The sequence below is a fragment of the Sminthopsis crassicaudata genome, chromosome 3 (assembly GCF_048593235.1).
Source record: "Sminthopsis crassicaudata isolate SCR6 chromosome 3, ASM4859323v1, whole genome shotgun sequence".
Lineage (NCBI taxonomy): Eukaryota > Metazoa > Chordata > Mammalia > Dasyuromorphia > Dasyuridae > Sminthopsis > Sminthopsis crassicaudata.
This window is the reverse complement of record NC_133619.1, coordinates 419,166,465-419,189,664: the sequence shown is the minus strand read 5'-3', so window position 1 is coordinate 419,189,664 and position 23,200 is coordinate 419,166,465. Positions and strand designations below refer to the sequence as shown.

At 33.0% G+C, this 23,200-nt stretch overlaps 1 protein-coding gene across 14 annotated transcripts in view; it reads left to right on the top strand.

Annotated features, from left to right (window-relative positions):
* The window catches only part of GULP1 (GULP PTB domain containing engulfment adaptor 1), a 450,623-nt gene that overhangs the window by 414,359 nt on the left and 13,064 nt on the right, over positions 1–23,200 (top strand). For 8 of the 14 annotated variants that reach the window (XM_074302903.1, XM_074302897.1, XM_074302905.1 and 5 more), the window contains 2 exons: positions 5,703–5,841; positions 10,353–10,447. In XM_074302903.1, the coding sequence (XP_074159004.1) occupies positions 5,703–5,841; positions 10,353–10,447 (234 nt within the window). Of the gene's footprint in view, positions 1–5,702; positions 5,842–10,352; positions 10,493–12,491; positions 12,812–23,200 lie in introns of those variants that run through there. The other 6 variants (XM_074302900.1, XM_074302901.1, XM_074302899.1 and 3 more) reach the window with 3 other exon arrangements.

Sequence of the window (23,200 nt, the reverse complement as noted above, 5' to 3'; positions counted from 1 at the left end):
CATGTCATTTAGGCTTCAGGATGAATTCTTGAGCCCTGAAACCATGCTCTCTTTCTAAACTAATAAAACAAGGCAAAGTCATAGGCTAGTCAGTATATATGTATATATGTTTTTAGTTTATTAGAAATATACTTTGTTGTAGTGGGAAAGATTATTCATAAAATGGACATGGCACTCAGTTGTAATTGGAACCATTAAACAAATATTTATTAAGTGGCAACTATGTGCCAGACCCCGGACTGAGCTCTGTGGATACAAAAATGAAGAAGTTGTGTTCTGTAGTGAGGCACAGCACATGCTAATAAATCAATCCTGTGATATTAATGAATCATTTAGTATTTGCAAAGCTTAAGTTTCTCCTCTATAAAATTAGAATATTAAGAAAGTACTCTCTTCCTGATTGAGGAAAGTTTTAAAAATTCTTAATGTTATAGAAATGTGAAAGCTTTGCAATATGAGGCTATTCTGCTAGATAATTTCTATGGTCGGAATCTTCTTTTGTTTGCTCATTTTCCCAACCTATTTCTTGGCTTTTTACTCTGTTAAGGTAGGGCTATGTTTCCATGGTAGAATATATAATGTCCCAAGCTTTAGGGCCTTTGTGCATCTGTCTTTAGAGAGCCTTGTAGGGCCCTACCATAAGCATTCTTTTCTGTCCTGGAACTGTGAAGAGGTTCCGTGCTGCCCATGGCTGTAAATTCTAGTATGCTCAAGCAACAAGTCCTTCCTCAGAGATAGTAAGGAGACTTCCTCTGGATTGAGGCCTCTGGAAGCTGCCACTGCCTGTTCCTGGTTTGCTGGTTTTCCAAGGCTTTCACTTTAGTTGAGACAAACTTTTCCTGCTGATCTTCTTAGTAGTGTCTGGTAATTCTGGTCCAAGAGGCCTGGAAACTGCCAGTGCTGCAGTTGATTCAGAGGCCTGGTTCCTGTTTTACTGGAGCCAAGCCCAGGAGAGGGGCTGTGCTGGTGTGGTCTGAACTCACTGGACTCCCATCCTGGAGCCACAGACCTTTCCTGCTAACCTTCTAAGTTGTCTTTAATTGGAAAATTGTTCCACTCCACCTTTTGGTGTTCTGATGCTCTAAAATTTGTTTAGTCATGATTTAAGGGAATTTAAAGGAAGTTTGGGGTGGGGGGGAGAGCTTTGCCTTTACTCACAAGCTTGTGCTAAATAATTCCTAAGGTCCCTTCCTCTTCTAAAATTTAGCCAGACCAGGCTCCTCCCATTCTCTGCTTCATAGGGGGTCTGTGACTTCCTGAAGCTGTCTCATAGCCACTATCCTTGTGCTTTCCATCTCTTTTTTGTCTTGGCATACACTTTGAGCAAAGGATGCCAAGGGTCAGGATGGGCATCTTCCATCTGTCCCAAAGCAATGTCTTATATCTATGTTAGTAAAAGGAAAGCATCCCTTCCTCTTGCCAGCCCAGTCTCCATACTGAGATGTGAAGAGCCTTTGGTTCAGCCTTCTCTCTGATTCAGGCCTTCTATCTATTTTATTCTTTTTTTTTCTTAACTTTATTACTATCAGAGCTATCTTCTACTGCAGCATACTTTGAGGGAAGAGGAAAACTGGTGAAGGGTATTTCTTGCTCTTTCTTTGCAGAATCGACTTGCAAATCTAGCTGTGTCCTTTTCCTGCCTAATCACCAGCCTTTGGATGAAATAGGATTTGTGAAATGATATTATGACCATTCTTTTACTTCATTCTCTCTATTAATTCCTTCCCTTTTGCCTACAAACACGTCCATATTTCTCACATCCTAAAAAAAAAAAATCTGATTTGACCATTTCACTGCTACTAACAATCCTCCTGTATTTCTTCTGCCCTTTGAGGTGAACTTCCTTGAAAAGATCATGTATAAATAATAGGGACTTCTACTTTCTCTTCTCAACTTCTTACAATTTGACTTCCAATGTTGCCATTCACCTGACAATGGTCTCTTCAAAGTTACAAATGAACTCTTATTCAAACCCATTGGCCTTTTTCTTGTCCTATTTCTTCTTGATATCTCTGCAGCCTTTGATACTGTTGATCATTCTCTTCTTTCTAGGTTTTTAAGATACCACTCTTTCCTTGTTCTTCTCCAATTTTCCCTACCTTCTCTGTCTCCTTTGCTGTATCCTCTTCCTGTAATCTCTTTCAGGTCACATCCTTTAACTATTAGTGTCCTTCAGGCTTCTGTCTTGGGTCCTTTTCTCCTTTATACTATTTAGTGATTTCATAGCTCTTATGGGCATAATTACAATCTCTGTGCTTAAAAGTCCGCCCGTCCTTCCTCACCTTTACTGATCTTCAATCTCACATCTCAGCTGCCTTTCAGAGGTACAGATACCCATCCACACTCAACATCTCTAATCCAGGACTCAATTGTCTTTCCCCCTAAACTCTTTCCCATTCTTCATTCCCTCAGGCTCACAATCTAGGAGTCATCCTTAATTCATATTTTCACCTCCCATATCCAGTCTTATTTTCAAGACATGTCATTTTCGTCTTTGAAACATCTCTTAAATATATCTTCTTCTCTGACACTGCTCCCACTTTATTGTAGGGGCTTATCACTTCATGTCTGAACTACTGGAATAACCTGCTAGTGGAACTTTGGTGGACTTTTGAAATTTGACTCCCTTAAGTCTTTCCTACTCCTAATCATCCTCCCTTCATTTACCTGAGCAATTTTCTTAAACCAGAGATCTAATTATGTCACCACTCCCAATTCAACAAACTCCAGGGACTCTCTATTGCTTCTAGGATCAAATAAAAATGCTCTATCTGCACACTCTAGTCTTTTCTTACCTTTCCAGTCTTCTTACTCCATTAATCCCCAACATGTGGTCTTCAACCCAGTGACCCTGGTCTCCTATTTCCAGGAATAAAGTTCCATCTCTTGATGTCAGACATTTTCTATGGTTATTCCCCATGCTTGGACTACTTTCTTTCCATGGCTCCACTTGCTGAATTTCTTAGCTTCCTCTTCCAAGTGAAATCCTTTTTTTTTTACTGGAAGTCTTTTCAAACCCCTTTTAATTTAATACCTTCTGTCTTTTAATTACTTCCAATTTATCTTATATATATATATATATGTATATATAAAGATATATATATATATATATATATATATATATATATATGTATAGCTTGTATTTGTGTGTTTGTTGCATATTATCTCCTCCATTAGAATTATTTTCCCTTTTTGGCATTCCTTTTTGCTTGGAATATAGTAGGTGCTTAATAAATGTTTATTGATTGATTAAACCTATTTTTAGAGGTTTAGTGTTCTTAGTGTTAAAATCTTATGATGTATTATGATTTTTGTGAATTTGTGATTTTACAATTTAAATATTAGATAAGCCTTTCATTGTGCTTCAGTGATGCAACTAAATGGAGTTGGAGAGAATGCTGACTTGGAATAAGGAAGACCTGCATTTGAATCATGTTTAGGATACTTACCGTGTGAACTTGTTAAAATGAGTAAATGATTAGAAATTAAAGGGTGCTATCATAAACAAATTAGAAGACCAAGAAATAACTTTGCTCTGTCAGCTCTGTGGGGAAGGGAAGAATTCATGATGAAACAAAAGACCAAACAAGTATTATAAAATATATAACTTTGATTATGTTAAGTTAAATAAAACTTTTGCAGAAACAAAACCAATGCAACCAAGATTAAAAGGAAAGCAGAAAGCTGGGAAATCTTTACAGCAAGTGTCTCTGATAAAGACCTTATTTCTCAAATATGTTGAGAACTGAATCAAATTTATAAGAATACAAGCCATTCCCCAATTGATAGATGATTAAAGGATATGAAGAAGCAGTTTTCAGAAGAAATTAGATCTATCAATAATCATATGAAAAAGTATTCTCAAAGACTTTTGATTAGAGAAATACAAATTGATGCAACTCTGAGATACCATCTCTCACTTATCAAATTGGTCAATATAACAGAAAAAGAAAGTGATAAATATAGGAGAGGATATAGGAAAATCAGGACACTAATGCATTGTTGGTAGAGTTGTGAACTTGGAAAACAAGAAATTTTAAGAGGCTTTTCCAAATTCCCAATAACACAGAACAAGCAGAGGTAGGTTATTATTCATCCATATGAATACTGTAATTTCAATTAGTTATTTTAATAAAGAAGAACAATGGTAGTAATCATAATGTTTCACATTTATATAGACAACTCTTACACTTATAACTGCTTAAGACCACTATACTACTATAATTATAATGTGATACTGAATCAAGGTTTGGCCATGGAAAGTGCTATGTTGAAATCAGGAAGACATGATTCAAATTGCACCTATAATATATATTAGCTTTGCAATCCTGGCCAATTTAATCTTTTGTTTCAGGCAACTTTTTAGAATTTGCTTTCTCTTTTCTTTCTCTTTCAAATAAGGAGATTGGACCAAGTGGCCTTTAAGTTTCCTGCTTGCTTTAGATCTGTGATCCTATATATTTGGTTTTCTGTCTCTTTTGGTGAAAGGAGTTGCTTAAACTCCCAAAAGCAAGGATTTTTTTTCTCAGTTTCCCATGAATATGGATTAAAAGACTTTCATAAGGTTTTACAATTAAAACCAGAGTTCCAAGTTCAGCTTTCTTTTTATTTTACAATTGTACCCAGTATAGAAAAGGCCATTTACATTGGGCTATGGAATATATTTTGTTAGATATATTTGGATATTATATCCTGGAAATTCACTTTATTTCAAACAACATATCCTCAGTGGGAAGAATGGACATGTACATGTACAACTACCTGATTTGAACAATACTCAAAACTGTACACATTTATACATTCTTTTTACTGAAAACTGGGCATAGTTAATCCAGCCAAAACTCCTTTATTTCCCCTTCTTATGATTTCATAAGAAGAATACTTCTGATTAGAGAGTCAAAAGACCTTGGTTCTAGTTCTGCCATTGAGCAGAAATGTCATCAACCATGTATCAAGCTCTGACTACATTCCAGGAGCTATGCTAACACAAATGAAAGATAATCTTAGTTCTCATGGATCTTACATAATTTTAATGGCGTAAAATAACACATAAAAGATAATTGAAAAGTTGATGGGATATAGAGGTGTAGACATGATGAAGAAGTCCAGAGAATTAGAAAGGAAATAAGGAATTAGGAAGGAAACAGATTGGAGGTTCCAAGAGGAATTAACCAGAGAATAAGTTCTCCTCTGGTCTTTCCAAGAGCAAGATAACTACTAAGGAATAGAAGGAAGCAAGCATTTTATTAAGCACCTACTGTGTGCCAGGGATTGTGCTAAGTACTTTACAGATATTTCATTTGATCCTTACATCTCTGTGAAATAAGTACTACTATTATCCTCATTTGACAGATAGGCAAAATGTCTCTGCTTTTTGCTATTAAATTTTTTCCCCTGTGGTAGTAATGGATTTCTATGTTTTGCCAAAAATGAAAAAAAAAGCCATTTTCTGAAACAAGCCAGACATTTGATGGATAATGCCTATGTGGAAAAGGTATTCACATCAGGATACTTAACTGCAGTTGTCCTTTGTGTTGTCTTCATTTGTAAACTTACAACAGAAACAGATACTTGTCCCTTTGCTAGCAATTATTTAAATTTGTTATAGTGATTGATTTTTCCTTATATTTGTATGATGAAAATTCAGAACTATGATTTGTTCACATGAAATATTACCCTAAAAGTCATTATCTTTATTACAGGCAGCCAGCATGACACCTAAATCACCTTCCACTGACATCTTCGATATGGTTCCTTTTTCTCCCATAACACCTCAGTCAACAACACCTACTCGCAATGGTACACAGCCTCCTCCAGTACCTAGTCGTTCTACAGAGATAAGTATGTTCTATAACTCCTTTTTTTTTTTGTGGCATTCATAACAAACCAGATGCTTATTATAGATGCTTATTATAGCATATTTTAAGTTTTATTATTTATTATTACTATAGACAGAATAAACTATCATATAAAAGTGTTGTTAACTCTATACCCCTAAGCCAGTTCATTCTAACTTATAAGCAAAATTATTAATACTGCTGTCATAAACCATTTGAAATCATTGTGTGGGAAACTGAACTTTGAACACCTAATATGAATGTATATATGGGTGTGTGCATAGATGTGTATATATATGTATACATCCATCCATATATATATGTTTGTATCATTGCACAAGATATTCAATTTGTTTTTCCTCTATTCAATTCTAACAAACAAATGAGATCTAACAAACATGGTAATATCATGGAGCCAGAGTATACATACATGAAGGGGTAGCTCATATTTCTGACACTACAGCAGAGACAAAAAAATAAATAGTCCTTGTCCTCATGGGGCTTAAATTCTGAAAGGATTCAGTATGTTTTCATATATGAAAAAACAGTTTATCCAGAAAAGAAAATTCACAACACTGGGGATGTGACAGTAATGATTAAAGAAAGACTTTGTAAGGTAGTAAATGATATTTGAGCTGAGTCTTGAGACTCCATAGAACATCTGTTTTTGTTTTGTTTTGTTTGTAATCTTCATTCTAAGACTTTGTTCTTGTTCCAGAGAACTTTGGGGATGACTATTCTAACTTTCCTCTTCTATGTTAGGGAGTTAACTTATCCACCCAGAAAAGAATCCCAGGTTACAGATACTTTGTAAGTGAACATCCTTTCTAAAATATTATTCATGAGCCCCCAAAGAGTTTTGTTTTTTAAATTAACTGACCAGAATAAATATTTCAAAGCAAGGGAAAGTAATGAAATAGAGTAATAAAAGTAACAGCAGAACACATCTCCCGCCCTCTCCAAATGTTCAGTTCTCTCAACCACAAATACACATAATGTCAGTGAAAAAATAGTATGCAGAGGAATCATGTATGGGGCTACACACATGGTAACATCATGGAGTCAGAATACAGATACATGAAGAGGCAGCTTATATTTCTGACACCACAGCATAGTGAACTCTGATCCTCCCTGGGGATTGCTTCCCAGTTGCTTCCTACAGGGTATCTCCACTGATCACTGTTGAATATTATAGCAACTTTTCAACTGACCTTTTTTCCAGGCTCATTTCCTATTTATCTAATGCCGGTCTAACATTTGCTAAGAATATTGTGGTTACCAATCCTCTTCCTTTCAGAGGAGGTCTCCAGCTTTGTTAGCAAGATCTTTCAACCCCTTCATTATCTATAGGGAGGTGGAACAGAGGAAGGGCACAGTGGGTGGGAAAGTGGTAAATAAGAGTCCCTTCCACAGGAGAACTATAACTATTCTCAGTCAGCCCAGTCAGGGGTCTTGTCCTCATCCAATCTCCACAGAGAAGAAAATAGATGTTTACCATAAGATTATACTTTAGTAATTAGCTTTAAGATAGAGAACTAGAAAGGAATCTCTTTGATCTTTTCTTCAAACTTTTCTGTTTTTCTGCCTCTTCTGAGGCTCTCAATTCAACTCTCATTTAGTTCATGGTTAGAAAGCCATGGAATTTCTATTTAGTCCTCCAACATTTATTAAGGGTTATCTATATGCTAAATATTGCACTAAATCATTAAACATAAAGACAAAAAACACGGGCCCTGCCCTGTAGAAACTTTCATTCTAATGGAGGAGACAACATACAAAAAATTATATATACAGTATAAAAAGAAGGTAGTCCATTTAGAGGGATTTAGAAGAAGGTTCCTTAGGAGTGAGGGGGATACCCACTGGCTAAGGAAAATGCTGCCAAGGCTCTACTTCCTCAAATAGAGCTAAGTGACATTCCTATGAAGAAATGGCTATTAACAGTCTCCATTTTTTCTATGCATGATAGGGGCTGATGAACTAATAATTTCTGCAGTTATGAAATGGGAGTAGATATTCCTGGTTCTCCGAGCTCTCACAGGGAAATATCAGATTGGTAGTAGGAAACAGGGCTGTAATCCTCCTTTAATAACTTTAGGGGGTGTGGAGGCAAACAACACAGAAAGTACAGATACAAGAGGGCATAGGTACAGGGGATGGGATGTAGAAGGCTGGCAAGCAGCCTAAAGAAAAGGATGGGGAGGAGGAAGAGGCAGAGACCATCACTCACCTAATAGTGTATTAGTTTGGCAGCATAGACCTGATGGAGATGGAGGAGAACCCTGGAAGCAAGAGCTAGAGCTCTTGTTTTTACAGGGTTTTTGACGGGGTACAGACTCTTTATCTATGTTCCCTTAGCATTAATTCAAAGTTGTCAGTAAAACTTTATAAGTATCATATCCATATCATCTCAAAATTCTCAGCAACATTTAACGACCTACTGAACTTTAATGTTGAGGTCCAGAATTTGTCTGGGATTTAAATATCATAAGAGAGCAAAAGACCCTGGGAGAAGTGCCTAGAAGGCTTCCAATGATTCAGCACATATTACCAAGATGTGACTTTTGTTTAATGCATGAAAAATTTATAAATTATGCTGCTTTTATCTTTGAGATGAATTATATGTCTAGGTTCTTCTATGCAATATTTCCTGCTATTGCCACTTTATACTGGTTACTATAAACTTATACTGATTAGAAGGTAGGAGTAGGGGATAAGAAGTAAGTTAACATTCTAGAATTATGCCCAGAGAGTTATAAAACTGCTTATACCCTTTGATATCAACAATACAATTTTTAGAGTGTTTCCCAAGATGATTACGAGACAAAGAAAAGCACCCATATCCTCTAAAATATTTACAGTAGCTCTCTTTATGGTGGCAAAGAATTAGAAATTACAGATAGGGAAATAAATAGAAGTATGTATAGAATAGTTATACACACATATTTGTATCTAACAATAGCTTTTTCTAGGGAGAGGGAAGAAGAAAAAAAGAAAACAATGACATGTTAATCTTAATATGTAATTTAAAAAAATAGAGATTGTACACAATAGATTTGCAGTTTCATGTACAATCTTTTTCCCCCCATCTTATGCTTTCGAAATGCTTGTTTTATTTCTTAAATTAAAAATAAGAGAAATATTTTTTGAAAAATGCAATTTTAACAGAGTTGAAATGGCTAGTGAATATTGAAAACCTTTATCCTCTTCGCTTCACATTTGTTAATTAAGTCTTTCTCTGGGCTCTCTACAGTTAGAGAAATTTAGCAGGGTTTGTTTATATTTTTCTTAAAGTACAGTTTGCTATTTTGATCTCTTTAGCTAAAAAATTGTACAATATAAGGTAAATAGGGACTGTAAGATGCCTTTCTAAATCACTCTAAAGGATTTTTGTGTTTCTTAAGCCACTAATATTTTTATTGACCAACAGAATATAAAGGGACAGCTGTTCTTTGTGTGTGTGTGTGTGTGTGTGTGTGTGTGTGTGTGTGTCTGTGTGTGTGTTGTCCATAATCAATATAGCTCCAAAATTTGTTTTGTGGGTTAGTAAACCACAAATTTGTACAACATGTATTACATTCTTGATACTTTGTTGTGACACTGAGAATAGTATTAATGCTCTTGTATTGTTTGACAGGGTCAAAAAAAATCATACATCTTTGTATCTTTCATAGAATCTAGAAGAATTCCTTTTACAGAATAAATGAATATTTGTTAAACAAGTTTTATAAACAGAAAATCATAATCATAGTACACTTATAATGGTATTAGATTGTTAACTAGTGTTGTAAAGGCATGTTAAAACAACAACAAAGTAATGACAACCAAAGACTCAGGCCGCCTGTGAAATTCAAATGCAGACTCCTTTCTGTTTTCCTTTGTAGGGTAGGGTAATTTTTTTTTTTTGCATCATGGTCTCCTTTGCCACTAGTGAAACCTATGGAACTCATCTTAGAATGGTGTTTTTAAATGCCTAAATAAAATATTTGTTATTAGCAAGAAAATAAATTATGTTTAAATAAAGTTAACAACAAGAATTCATTCTTGGCACCTATTATGTTCCAGGCACTGTGCTAAGCTTGGGCAAATTCAAATTTGTGAACCTCAGGTGAAGAACCACAAATGTAGAGAAATGCTCTTGTTTACTATTGTTTTTCAATTCCACATTTTAAAAATATACAAAAATTTCCAAAACTTCACTTAAAATCTTTTAAATTATATGAGTTAAATTTTCTGTAACTGAATAGACTATTAACATGTGTTCTTAGTAAAATATAATAGTATTTAATAAAGTATGGTTGGGCTCTTTAGATGTTTCCTTAAGCCATCATTTAATTAATACGAGCTTGTGTTGACATAGCACAAAATTAAAACTGAGACTTGACCAAATAATTATTTCATGTGAGCAACATACTTAATCAAAGTGAATAATATTCCCATTAAAATAATCTATGCTTTCATTGCCTGAGTTCTGTGATTTTCATGCTACTACATTGTTTATTTCCTTTATTCTAGAACGGGACCTTTTTGGAGCAGAACCTTTTGATCCTTTTAATTGTGGAGCAGGTGACTTCCCTCCTGACATTCAATCAAAATTAGATGAGATGCAGGTGATTACTTCCTTATTACTAGAATAAACTGTATTTGTCTGTAAACATTTATGTGTACACAAGTCTGGCCTGTTACTTTTTAAAGAGAATAGCCATAGAATTTAAAAAAAAAGGTTTTTCAGTCACGATTATCTAGTTTTATGTTAGTATAATATTTAGGTTAAAAATCAGAAAATAAGTGTTCTGATGTATGGTTCTAATCCTTAAAATATCACAACAAAAACTTTAGATTAAGGATGTTCCATCTTTTAACATATTTTACACTTGGGACATGAACATGCCCTTTTCAGTTTCTGCTTTATCTCTTTCTCCTTGTCTCTCTTTGCTCTGATTCTCTGTGTCTGTTTTCATGTACATATATATTCATACATCCATGTATTTTCTTTTTAAAACTGAAACTTTGATTTCACAGGTAGAAAAAATTCTCTACTAATACGGATAGACACTTACTCAGCAATTTACAATCTTAAAGATTGCCTGAAGCATTGAATAGTTGGTTGACTTCCGTAAAGTCTACTCTGCCACTCTGCCTCTGATTTGAGGGTTTTAAAGATACTACTCTACTAAAATAATAGCCTAATATTCTGTCAAGAGAGTACAACATTTCCATTTGGGAAATACTTTGAACATAGGCTTGATAAGAAATTATTTCTAATACCCAAAGATCAGACTAGGTGTTTTTTTGGCCATTAATATTATGTGCATGTGTATAAATGCCTAGCCAATAAGCATGTGTGTGTATATATTTCCCTTACTCCTCTTTCCCTCCCTCTCTTCTTCTCTCTCTGTCTCTGTCTCTGTCTCTGTCTCTCTCTGTCTCTCTGTCTCTCTGTCTCTCTCTCTCTCTCTCTCTCTCTCTCTCTGTCTCTCTCTCTCTTTCTCTCTTCTTCCCCTTCCCTCTTTAACACTCATACATGCACATTCAGTTAATAGAAAAAATAACAAGTTTAATCTTTGGATGGTAAAAATATTTTCTTTGTATGTATCTATGTATATATGAGAGGCATGTATGTATATATGCACGTACATATATATATATATATGACAGAGATGTATTGTGAATATGTTTGCAAACCCTCCTCTTCCCATTTCTTTCCCCACCCCCAGCAAAAATCCCATGAAATTTGATAGGGATTAATTTTTTTTTTGTGATAATGGAGATTAATCTTGCTTATTAATCTTTTTCAAAATTGCTAGTAACAAAGCAATATGGCAAGATCTTCAAGTGCTGATTCTAGAGTAAGGGAAACCTGGGTTAAAATCCCAAATCTGGCCTTTACTAGTTGACTGACGTGGGCAAATTTCATAAACTAAAACTGAGACAACTCTTAGAGAGTTATTTACCCGTTAATTCTTCAGCTCATAACTTTATGTTGTGTTTCTAAACTCATTTAATATAAAGATGAGCCGAATCCATTGAAACAAGTTTGTACATTCTTCCTTCAAAATATTTTATTTTTAAAATCACCCCAAAATGTTATCATTGCCATGATTTAGTGAGGGTATGTAGTAAGTAAAACAGGTATTAAAAGTAAGGAACATTTGTTAGAAAGTGAAAATTCATATTCTTGACTCATATATAAGTGGAATATTGGCAAGAAAAGAGATTGTATTAACTCTGGATACATTTTGGAGGTGTGCAAAAGGTAAAGTGTAGGTCATTGTATTTGTATATCTACCCTAAAGGTTCCCTATATAACACCCATTGTTTGAGCAAAGTGAAAATGCTAATGGAGTCATGTTTTAGCTATAAAATGATTGATATAGTCCCATTTATGGGTAGAAAGAGAAGTTCTTATTATTAGTCCAGACATTTTTTAGATTCCATTTTCCAAGTTTCTTTTAAATTGTCTTTCTTATATTCATTTCTGAAACCTGTAGTATGACTAGTATTTAATATTAATTTTTCAATTTCAATATTTAAAATATTTCATAAGTATTAGAATGATTTGCTCTGCAATTACTAAGCTGCATTACTCTATTTTGATTGCTTCTAATACTTTCTTAATGTCTTTTTATCTTCTTTTGCTTTCACGGGGGGTAGCGCCAAAGATGGTTAGTATATAATTTCCATAATCATTTCATAGCAGCTTTTTGCAACCTAAATTTTAACATTTGCATGCTTTTACTGACTTTGAAATGTTTCAACTGTTGTTTCATTGACATATTTTTCTGGATTTTATGGCCTATTTCTAAGTGCTTATATCTGCTTTAAATGCATTTTTCTTTCTTTGACTCACCCATTATTGTATTGCTTGACTCCTCCTGTATTAGTTAAATCTATTATTGCAAACTTCTATTTAGTATAGTAACAATTTTGTTGCTAATTTTAGTGGCATTATTTAACCAATGTGCTTACTCTTTAACTATTCTCTGTTTTATACAAATACCTTTTTTTTTTTTTTTTGCTTATTTGTTTAAAATCAAGGCAGCACAATAAATTTTGTGGGCACTGCATGCTTACAAGCACAAAGAGATGTCTGACTTTTTCATTTGTATTTAGAAGAATGGGAATAAAGCTTGTCTAGAAAATAAGTTGATTCATTTAAATTTGGAGTCAGGATGAAACTCATCATCAAAGAACATAAGAATAGTTTTATATTATAATTTATCAAAATATTTAACTTATATTTTTCAAGTCCTCCATAGCCATTTTGATTTTAAATTTGACTAAAAGCTAGGGGGAACTAAAAACACAGGATAGTTACCTCGGTGGCATAGATCTGGCCAAGTTAACTGTAAGTCATAATTATAAAAATATTTTATTTTCAAAGAAAAACATAACAAATTTTGTTAGCAATCAGAGAAATAATAATAAAATAATAATAATATCAGCTAATAGAAATGATAATAGAATAATTATAGTAATATATTATATTAATATTATATTAATATAATAACAATAATAATTATAGTTATATATATAAATAAAATAATTTATTATATAAATAATAGAATATAATAATAATAAATAAATTTTAGAATAATAAAAGAATAATAAATAAATAACATGATGAATTGAGAAAACACATTCACCTGCCTTGTATAAGTTCTGCAAATGGGGTCTTATACCTATTTGTGCTTAATAATGCATCATTTATAGTAAATACTTTAATAAAACATTTCAAAACAAATGTGAAGATGAAAGGCACAAAAATTGAGCATCTCAAGTTTTTTCTAAGCTTTCCATTTAGAGAAAAATACTTTAGTAAACCAAAATTCAGTCTCTTAGTCCTTAAATTGTTTTATCTTTTAGGTTTTAAAACTTTCAAAGAGCAAATAACATGATTTTATTCTCAAAGGTTACAAGTGTAAATAGGAACATCTTGGTTTCCTCTAGCAAATGAGCAATCTACAGTTATTTTTATCTCAGAAATACCTAAGCATTCCTGAAACTCTATCAGAAAACTTTCACAGACTTTTAAAATGATCTTGTCTTTAATTTTGATGACATCATCCTTGAGGCCATTTATTTGAAGGATTTTGTACAACACAATAGCAATAGCAACAAAATAGATGTTTTTTAAAAAAAACTCAGCTAAGAGTTAGATAAGTTAGTTTAGTAACAGTTCAAAAAATAATGTGAAACAAATTTCATATGACTTATTTTTGATGAAGCTAAACTAGGCTTTTTGTGATTACTCTTTCCTTTTCTAGATATATATTAACCATATCTTTAATAATATGTTCTAGGATTTTGTCAGGAATTGATCTTAAACACATTGGCTTATTTTATTCTCAGATATCCTTCTCTTCCCTTTTTTGAGAATTGGGACAATATTTATCTTTTTCCAGGGTAATGGTTCTCCATTCATTCTTGATAGTCTTTCTTTCATCTGTCATCTCAGCAATGACTTCCTGTTTTTTAACCTCATAAGATTTAATTCATTCAACCTGGTTCAACTGATCAAGTGAAATAAGTATTTTCATACATATCCCTTTCCTCATCTTGTTATCTGTTTTTATTCTAGCTTTTCCTACTCTAACGTCTTAATATTTGTTTAGAGAAAACAAATTAAAAATAATAATTGAGTAGTCTTTTCTACACTCAGAATCTACATAAGACTACACTATGCTTATTTCTCTTCTGTTTCTCTAAAGGTCTTCTTTGTCCAAGTCTTTTCATAGTTTTCTAACTTTACCAAGTCACTTCCAACATCACAGCAGTATTCCGTCCTTATACTGTTTAGTTATTTTAAATATTTTAAAATAATATTGATCAATATGGCTGACATATAAGTGTATTTAGCCATATAGTGTATTTTCCCTATTTTTCTTTTTTATTAACTCTGAGCTTTTAAGTTTGAGATCATGATTACTACCCCTGCTTTTTATGTAATAAATTCTTCTTCTGATCTTTTTATTTATGCACATATGTATCATTTTATAGCATTTTCTGAAATGTATTGTAGAATTCAAAATTTTAATCTGCTGTGTTTCCATTTTATGAGTAAATTCATCCCACTCACATTCTAAGGTATAATTACTTAATGCATATTTTCCTTCTTCCATTTTTCCCCCTTCTATCCTTCTCACCCTATTTCTATCCCTCCTCACTTCTCTGCTTTATCATACCTTCTACTTATTCTTTAACTTTCTCACACTTCTAGAAGTCCCTCTCTTATCCCCATCCTATCCTTGCACCTCTTCTCTTTTTCTGAACATAGAAGACTTTTATATCCTTATCTATATCTATATCTATATCTATATCTATCTATATGTATATGTATATGTATATGTATATGTATATCTATATCTATATCTATATATATGTATAATGGATTCAGCTCAGCTCAAGTCTTTCTTTCAAACTACTTAAATAAAAATGATACATAAGAGAATTGATATTTTCACATATAAGAAGTAATCAATTTGACCTTATTGAGTCTCTTATGTTTATTTTTCTTTTATTTCTCTCAGCTATATATGTAGAATTTTCCAATAAGTTTTATTGTTTTTGTCAAAAATACCTGAAAATCTTTCTCTTTTGTTCATTGTCCATTTTTTTTTTCATTCAAGATTACGCTTAACTTTGCTGGTTAAATTACTTTGGTGGTAACTCCAACTCTTTTGCTTTATGAAATACAGTATTCTAAGACCTGTGAACCTTCAACAATAGTAGCTGCTTTAGTCTTGTGTAATCTTTATTGTAGCTCTACAATATTTAAATGTTTTTTCTTGTTGCTTCCAATATTTTCTCCCTAACCTGGGAGATTTGAAATTTGGCTATGATATTGCTCTAAATTTTTCCCCTGGGATCTTTTTCAGGTGGTTATGGGTGGATTGTTTCTTTTTCTTCTTCTCCTCCTCCTCCTCCTCCTCCTCCTCCTCCTCCTCCTCCTCCTCCTCCTCCTCCTCCTCCTTTTCCTCCTCCTCCTCCTCTTCCTCTTCCTCCTCCTCTTCCTCCTCCTCCTCCTCCTCCTCCTTCTTCTCCTTCTCCTCCTTCAAGAAGGTAGTGGATTTTTTTTATTTCTGCTTTGCCTTCTTGTCCTAATACTCCATGACAAGTTTCCTTGATAATTTCTTGTAATAATGTATCAAGATTCTTTTTTTTTAAATAACAATTTTCAAGTTGTCTAACTATTCTTATATTCTCCTGTTTTCTAGATCAGTTATTTTTTCTAATGAGATGTTTCATATTCTTGTAATATTCTTAGTTTGGTTTTCTTGGGGTCTCTGGAAGCAGCCTTCATTTCAGTTCAGTAATCACCACCACCACCAGTAACCAACACCAGCCAGGTGTTAAAGTCCAAATCCTTTATTATCTCTTTCAAAGTCTTGTCTCCTTTCCTGGGGCCTGGTTAGCTTTATTAAAGGCCTTCTGGAGTCTTGGTTTCAATGGAGAAACTAAAGAGAGCTTGCCACCAAGGTGGTATGATATGGGATGAAAGGATCTGAGTCCAAGGGATTGTCCTTCACCCTCTACTCTGCTTGTCTTCTCTAGCTCTCTAGCTCTCTATCCAAGCCTCTAAGTCCCCCAGGAGCCTGAATGAAGATCGAATGAATCTCTTTCCTTGGTTCTGAGAGCTTAAGCTCCTGCCTCCAATTCTCTTGTCTTCTCTGCCTCTGAATGAACCTGGCTGAGGTTCCTAGCTTATATGCTCTACACTGAGTATAAACCAATCATTATATCAGTAGGAAACCATTATTTGTTGTAAGATTAAATCAATCATATTGAATTTAGAGAACTATTTAAACATCGTGCTAAACTAGATAACCATTGTATCATCAATTCCACTTAGTACCTTACAAGAATCCTTGTTTCAAGTTCAGAGTTCTGTCTCATAATATTGTCTTCTATTTGTTCATTCTTTTGATTTTATTTTATTATTTCTTGCATCATAGAATGTTATTAGATTCCCTTTTCCCAATTCTAGTTTTTAAGGAAATATTTTCTTCCTCAAGTTTTTGATTCTCTATTTCATGTAGGTTGACTCTCCTTTTAATTTTCTTGTATTGATCTTATTTTTTTCTAATTTTCTTAAGTATCTTATTTGATTTTAAAGATTATTTTTAAGTTCTTCAAAAATGCTTTTTATGCTTGGGACTATTTGACATTTCTTACTGAAAAAGAAGTGGCTTTTTTAGCTCCATTATTTTCCTGTGAATATGAACCCAGATCTTCTCTATTTCTAACTAATCATACAAACCTTGCTTCCTGCCCCCCTGAAACTGTCCTGTGTGACCTGGAAGTGAAACTAGGAACTGTTCTCCTACAAGTGCTCACAGCCAACAGGTTCCTGTTGTTCTGCTACTGCACTCACCAAGTGTATTCTAGCTCCTTCTCCCACACAGAGGCACTCCAGCGTTGGAAGGTCTCATCCACACAGTTCTGCTTGGCTTATCTTGGAAGGTCCTTCAAAATTTTCTGCTCAGTGTAAATTGCCCATTTTATATATAGTCTGAGGCTGCCTCTCACCCCCAGCTGCCCCCAGGGCTTGTCTCTTACATAGAGATGGTTGTACTTCACTCAGGCCAAGCTTGTCCCTGGAAATCTGTCCTTTCCTGGGGATTTTTTAGGTTGCTTTAAGAGAAATATTGCTTTATTTGGACTTTTGTTTATTTCTACTGTTCTACATTCCCTCTAAGGCAATGTTCTGTCTTTTTTTGTGGAGGAAATTTGGAGAGCCAAAAATTTTCTGGCCTACTCTGCCTTTTTCCCAGAAAACTCTTTCTATATCTTTATTTTCACTGACCTAACTAAATTTGGTATTTCCTTACACCCTGAGCAATTCATTTAAGTGATTGTTTGCCTCATTTCTTCAGCTATAAAGTGGAAATATTAATAGCGCCTGAAAGAATCAAATGAGACAGTATTAGTAAAGCTTTTAGCACAATGTCAGGCACTTAGTAGTTGCTTCATAAATGTTTATTTCTTTCCCTCTTCCTTCAGTTGTCAATATATGCATCAAACATTATTCTAACAAAGGGTTCATAGACTTTACCAGGTTGCTGTAATGCAAAAAAAATTGGCTTTTAAGAAAAGCTGCTTTTTGAAATAGGCTCTCCCAAAATCTAGGATGTATTTTAGACTATTTTCAGCTTTCTTTTTGTTGTTGTTGTTGTTGTAAACTCCATAGGGTTATGACCACTTCCTTCCAAGACTCAGCAACAATTCACTCTAGCAAAAATTTCTTACTCATTGGTAAGATTTATAAAAAGAATAATGTTTTCTCTTGTCAAAACTTTTGAAAGGTAAACTTATCTGTGATAATTCACATCATGAAATGATAATTTCTTCTTCTGAAAGAGACAAAATTCCAAATAAATGTCTAGATAACTGTACTCTCCTGGCATCACTCTGTCTTGAAAGCTTAAAATCTCTCTTACAAATTTCACATCTTTCTGCTCTAGTACTCTATACATGAATTAAATCTGATGAAAAAAAATCACTTCTACTTTTTCTTCCATAGATCTTCAAATAATTCTTTCTATACTATACTTACTTGCCCTGGGTTCTGGTTATAAGAGTATTAACCTACAAGATAGCTCCCAACTAGGACTTGTTTATCTAATTTGTTTTGAATAAAAACATTTCCATTCAGAAATATATATCAATCATGGGTATCACGCTACCAAATCTTAGTTAAATGTGTAAGACCAAATTTACCTCTGTATTAGGCAATTTATTTGCATACATTTTTTTTTTTCATTTCTGAATGGAGCTTTGAGACAGTTTTCTTAATGACTTTTTTCTTCTGTGTTCTTCTGTGAACTGAAGATCTCTGGTTATTCATCAAACCTACTAAGTGGTAATTTATCATACCTATTATCTGTATTTTTTTTTGTTTGTTTGTTTGTTTGTTTGTTTGGTAGGTATATATTGGTGAGCAATTTTATCTTTTCCTCTTCCTTTTTCAGTTTAAAGAATTACTGATTGCATTTGAAAGACTTTGGGCAAATTCAGTATTTTCAGATTATGTGAGATATACTGTGTTCCTGGCTAGGAGCCTTTTAGATTTATATTTTAAGCTATGTTCCAAAAATCCAGATCAGATAATATTATTTAAAGAAATCATTTACTAACTACTCAAATCTCTTTTATTTTCTTCAGCCTTTGCCTTTCCCTGGGCAATAAGAATAGAACACTCCCTTGTTCTTCAATTCTTTTTGCAAAAGAACATTGACAGTGTTGCCTAGGTTCCTTCTGGCAATATCTTGTATGTCCATATGAATCACAAGATAAGGTTTTAGGCACCTGTTTTTGTAAGGAAAGTTCTTTTTATATATAACTGTTACTCTTATCTTCTTCCTAGTACCCTTCCTGGATAACAATGACTCCTTATCTATTAAAACCTAATGATCTGTCATTCCTTAGAAGACAAGTAGCTTTTCCCTTCAGAGATCCAATTGCCTCCTTCTTCTAAAAGAGTCTCAAGCTTATTTGTTTTGTTTTGTTTTGTTTTTTTCTTTTAGTAGATGAAAGTCCTTCTTCCTTTCTTCCTCTCCAGTGTCTCTGTGACTTTTCAACCTCTTAATACTTGCCAGTATTTCTTTCTCCTTTTTAAAATTCTTTTAATTTCTCTTTTTTTACACTGAAGCCCCACTTCATATTTTTTAAAGAACTTTTCATTGCACTAATATCTTGGAGTACAGGCATTATCTTGAGTCTTGCACTTCTCCTCTTGTAGGGAAACTAGGCTAGTTGTGAGCATAGATCAAAGTCACCAAGCCAATAGCACAGGTCACTATAAAATTCCTCTATGTACTGGAAGAGAAATTCTTAGTTCTTGCCTTTTAAACTTCTTGTTGATGATTATGCTATTCTAAGCTCTGAGAAGTTGATAATACCACTGGCAACAGGATGATGAAATTTTTAGCCACAAGGCTCTCAAAAATCATTTGTTAAGTTGAAGAAGTGCCACAGTCTGGGGCACTTAAGACATAAAGATAGAGAGATAAATACAGCATCTTAAGGTAATTACTTTGTTCTAATAGGAGAAGATAATACTTAAAAGGGGGTTAGGGAAAAGGATTTACTTGATGCAGCTTAGAGAAGTAGTTCCAGAAAATTGCCCACACAAACAAAATCAAAGAGCTTTAAAATACTTCCTTCAGAGTTGTTCATTAGATGGACAGTAAACCATGTCATCCTGGCAAAATAAAATGATTTGAACAACATATTTATTTAAATGTTTTTCCAGTAATTATATTTTCATTAGTGAACAATTAATAAGAATCTGTATAAATAATGTAATTATTTATAAGCATCAGAAAGCCCTTGTTGTTATGTATAATTTTGTTACTGTTAGCTACTGATTTATCTACATATAAAACCAGCATGCATTTATTGTGCTATTGAACATTCTTATTATAATAGCATTATAGGACTCTAAAGAAATTGAATTTAGAATATGTATTTTGGGGCTAATATACTGTGGTCATATAAAAAGTGGGGCAGAGAACAATAATCTCACTAAAAATAAACACAGGAAAAATATTTGATCACAAATCCTTTATATAAACATTTATAAGTCCTTTTGTTAAAATAAGTCAGTACTTCATTATATATGTTAATAATAAGGATAGTACTGTTTATTTGCTAGACAAATTTTCAGAAAAACAACATTTTTTTAAAAATTTAAATAAAACATTGACTTTGGTAAAGGTAGTAACAATCAAAAGTTCTATAATTTGTGAAAACTTTGAGAATAATTATCTATTTGGCATATCTTTTGCTGGATATACTGCAATAGCAAATAAATTTTAAAACTTAGTTTGTGTACTACATTTTAAGCTAGTTTTTTTTTTTTTTTTTTTTTTGTTAAACAGGCCTAACCCTCTTAAAGTTGATTACCATTCTCATTGAATGTACTTTTCTATCTCTGGCCCTTAAGTAGGGTGGAGGAGAGAAGGGGAGAGTTTATACCACAAAATCCAACCTCAGAGTTATTTGCCTCTTAGGTGTCTCACATGCTCTGAAGCTGTTATTCCAACTCTTACTCTCACTGAAGAGTAAGATTCTCAGAGCTCAGCTTATTAATTTAGAATAGTCCTAATTATATCTCCTAATCCTATGGCTCCTGAGCCCAGTAGTGCATTTCCTACCCTTTTTATATCAAGTTTTAAGTGATATCTGTTCTAAGAATTGGTTATGTATTTGTGAAATATGTACATATTCATTCCTGGGACACAGTCAAATATTACTTTTCACATGGTAGCAAGTGTTCTTTGAACCTTGACAATGAGGTTACTCTTCTGGAAACCAAGAAGCATGATTTGTATACAGAATGAATAAGAATCTTTGAATTATCTTTGTAATAGCAACATTACTACATAATCTTTGTACAGCAGGTATAATGAATAGTGAGTGCCCTTCAGAACTTTCAGACAATATAACTTATTACTTGTGGAGCTTTAAAGCTATTGTACAAGTCTTGCAAATACCTTTTCTGCTAGAATTATAATGAGCCACTTCAGTGGCCTAATCAAGCATGAAAGACAAGCATGAAGATAAGGCTGGACAGTAGTAAATGCAGATTTTAAAAGTCATGAAACTAAATGAAGTCATAAATACTAAGGTCATAGAAGCAGACCAGGTTTTTTATAGTATAGTTTTTCTTCAAGGAAGAAAATTACTGGGAAAATGCTTTAAACACCTAATATGAATCATAATATAACATTTTAACTGAAGAATTTTCATTTAAGAACATTTCTTAGGATAGAGCATGATCTCAAACAATTATCTTTAATGAAATATTTTTTAAACAGTATTATGTCAATTAAAATACCCAAAATTATTATTATAATATGTAATATAAGTATTATGTAATTTAATCTAAACAAACCATACTTTTTAGTAGCACAATCTAAAAGATACTGAATTTGGAGTCAGAGGATTTAGGGAGTTCTTATTATCTGTGTGACCTTGATAAAATCTTTTAACTTCACCATATGTAAAATTATAAGTTTGGAGTAGTAGACAATTTCATATCTCTTTCTTATATAGGATCCTCTGGTGATAGGATATTTTAGTAATCTGGCTATATTCTATGCTTTATACTACTTTTGGCTAAGTTCATTGAAATATATTTCATTATATTCTCTCATACTGGTGTATTTACTATGTAAATAAACCTCTTAAGAGTTTCAACTGGAAAGGAAAATCTCTTGAGAAGAAAAGGATTTGGGTATTCAGCTTTCCCAAAAATTTCCCAGATGTTTTTGGATAAATGTAGTCCCAGTGTTGTTTCTTATCTATATTAAGTTTTTATAGTTTAGATGTAGATTTAGGATTAACCAAAACCATTCTCTGAATAATAATCTTTAATATTGTAAGTAATGAAGTTATTTATGCTAAGTTACTTTTTGCTCTTTTTATTGGATTATTGCCACCCACTCTTTTAATGAAAAAGCTTTTTTAGTCTTAAACTAAACAATTTCCTATGTAAACAATTTCTCCATTATACATTCTTTTTCAAACAGGAGGAGATATGATAAAAAGACCACACCTTAATCATCTCTATCACATTATATTTAGCAGTTAATAATAATTAATGAAATTTACATTACTAAATTAAGTAGAGATGAATTACAGGAAAACGCGGGATACCAAATAGAGTAAAGTAAAATAAACAGTACATAGCTAAAACATTTTTTTTTTTGTGAGAACATTGTATAATGATATGATCATAGGAAAAACAATACTGACTTGAGAATTGGAAACATAGGATCCAGACTTAGCTCTATCACTAAGAAGTTGAGTGGCCTATCTGAAATCACTTAAACTCTTTATGTCCTTAGTTCTGTTATATAAAGAATTAAGAATGTTGTAACTAGATAATCTCTAAGCTTTCTTCCCACTTCGTTTCATGTTGCTATTAAGTTACTAGTGAACACAGAAAATTTATCAAAAAACAGCTTTCGGAAAATTCTTTACAGAACTAATTCTAACTCATTAAATGAAAGAAAGGTTGTTATCTGGTTTAGGAAAGCCCAATTGAGAAACTGGGAGAAAGTCCCTTAGAAAGCAAGGCTACTAGTTCTTAGTCAAAGCACATCATTTTATATTTTGGATAATAATATTGTATTTATAAAGTAAAAGAAGAAATAACTAGTCCTTTTCAGTCCCTATACTAGTATTGTATTGCAACTTTTCATGTATTAGAAGATTAATGTACATACAAAGGCATTCACTTCCAATAAGTAAACATTTCTTAAATGGCTATAGTGTGTAACGTCATGGTCCTCTTCCAAAACAGACATACAACAATAACCTAATATTCAATGTACTGTGTTTGGGGCTGGGGATAT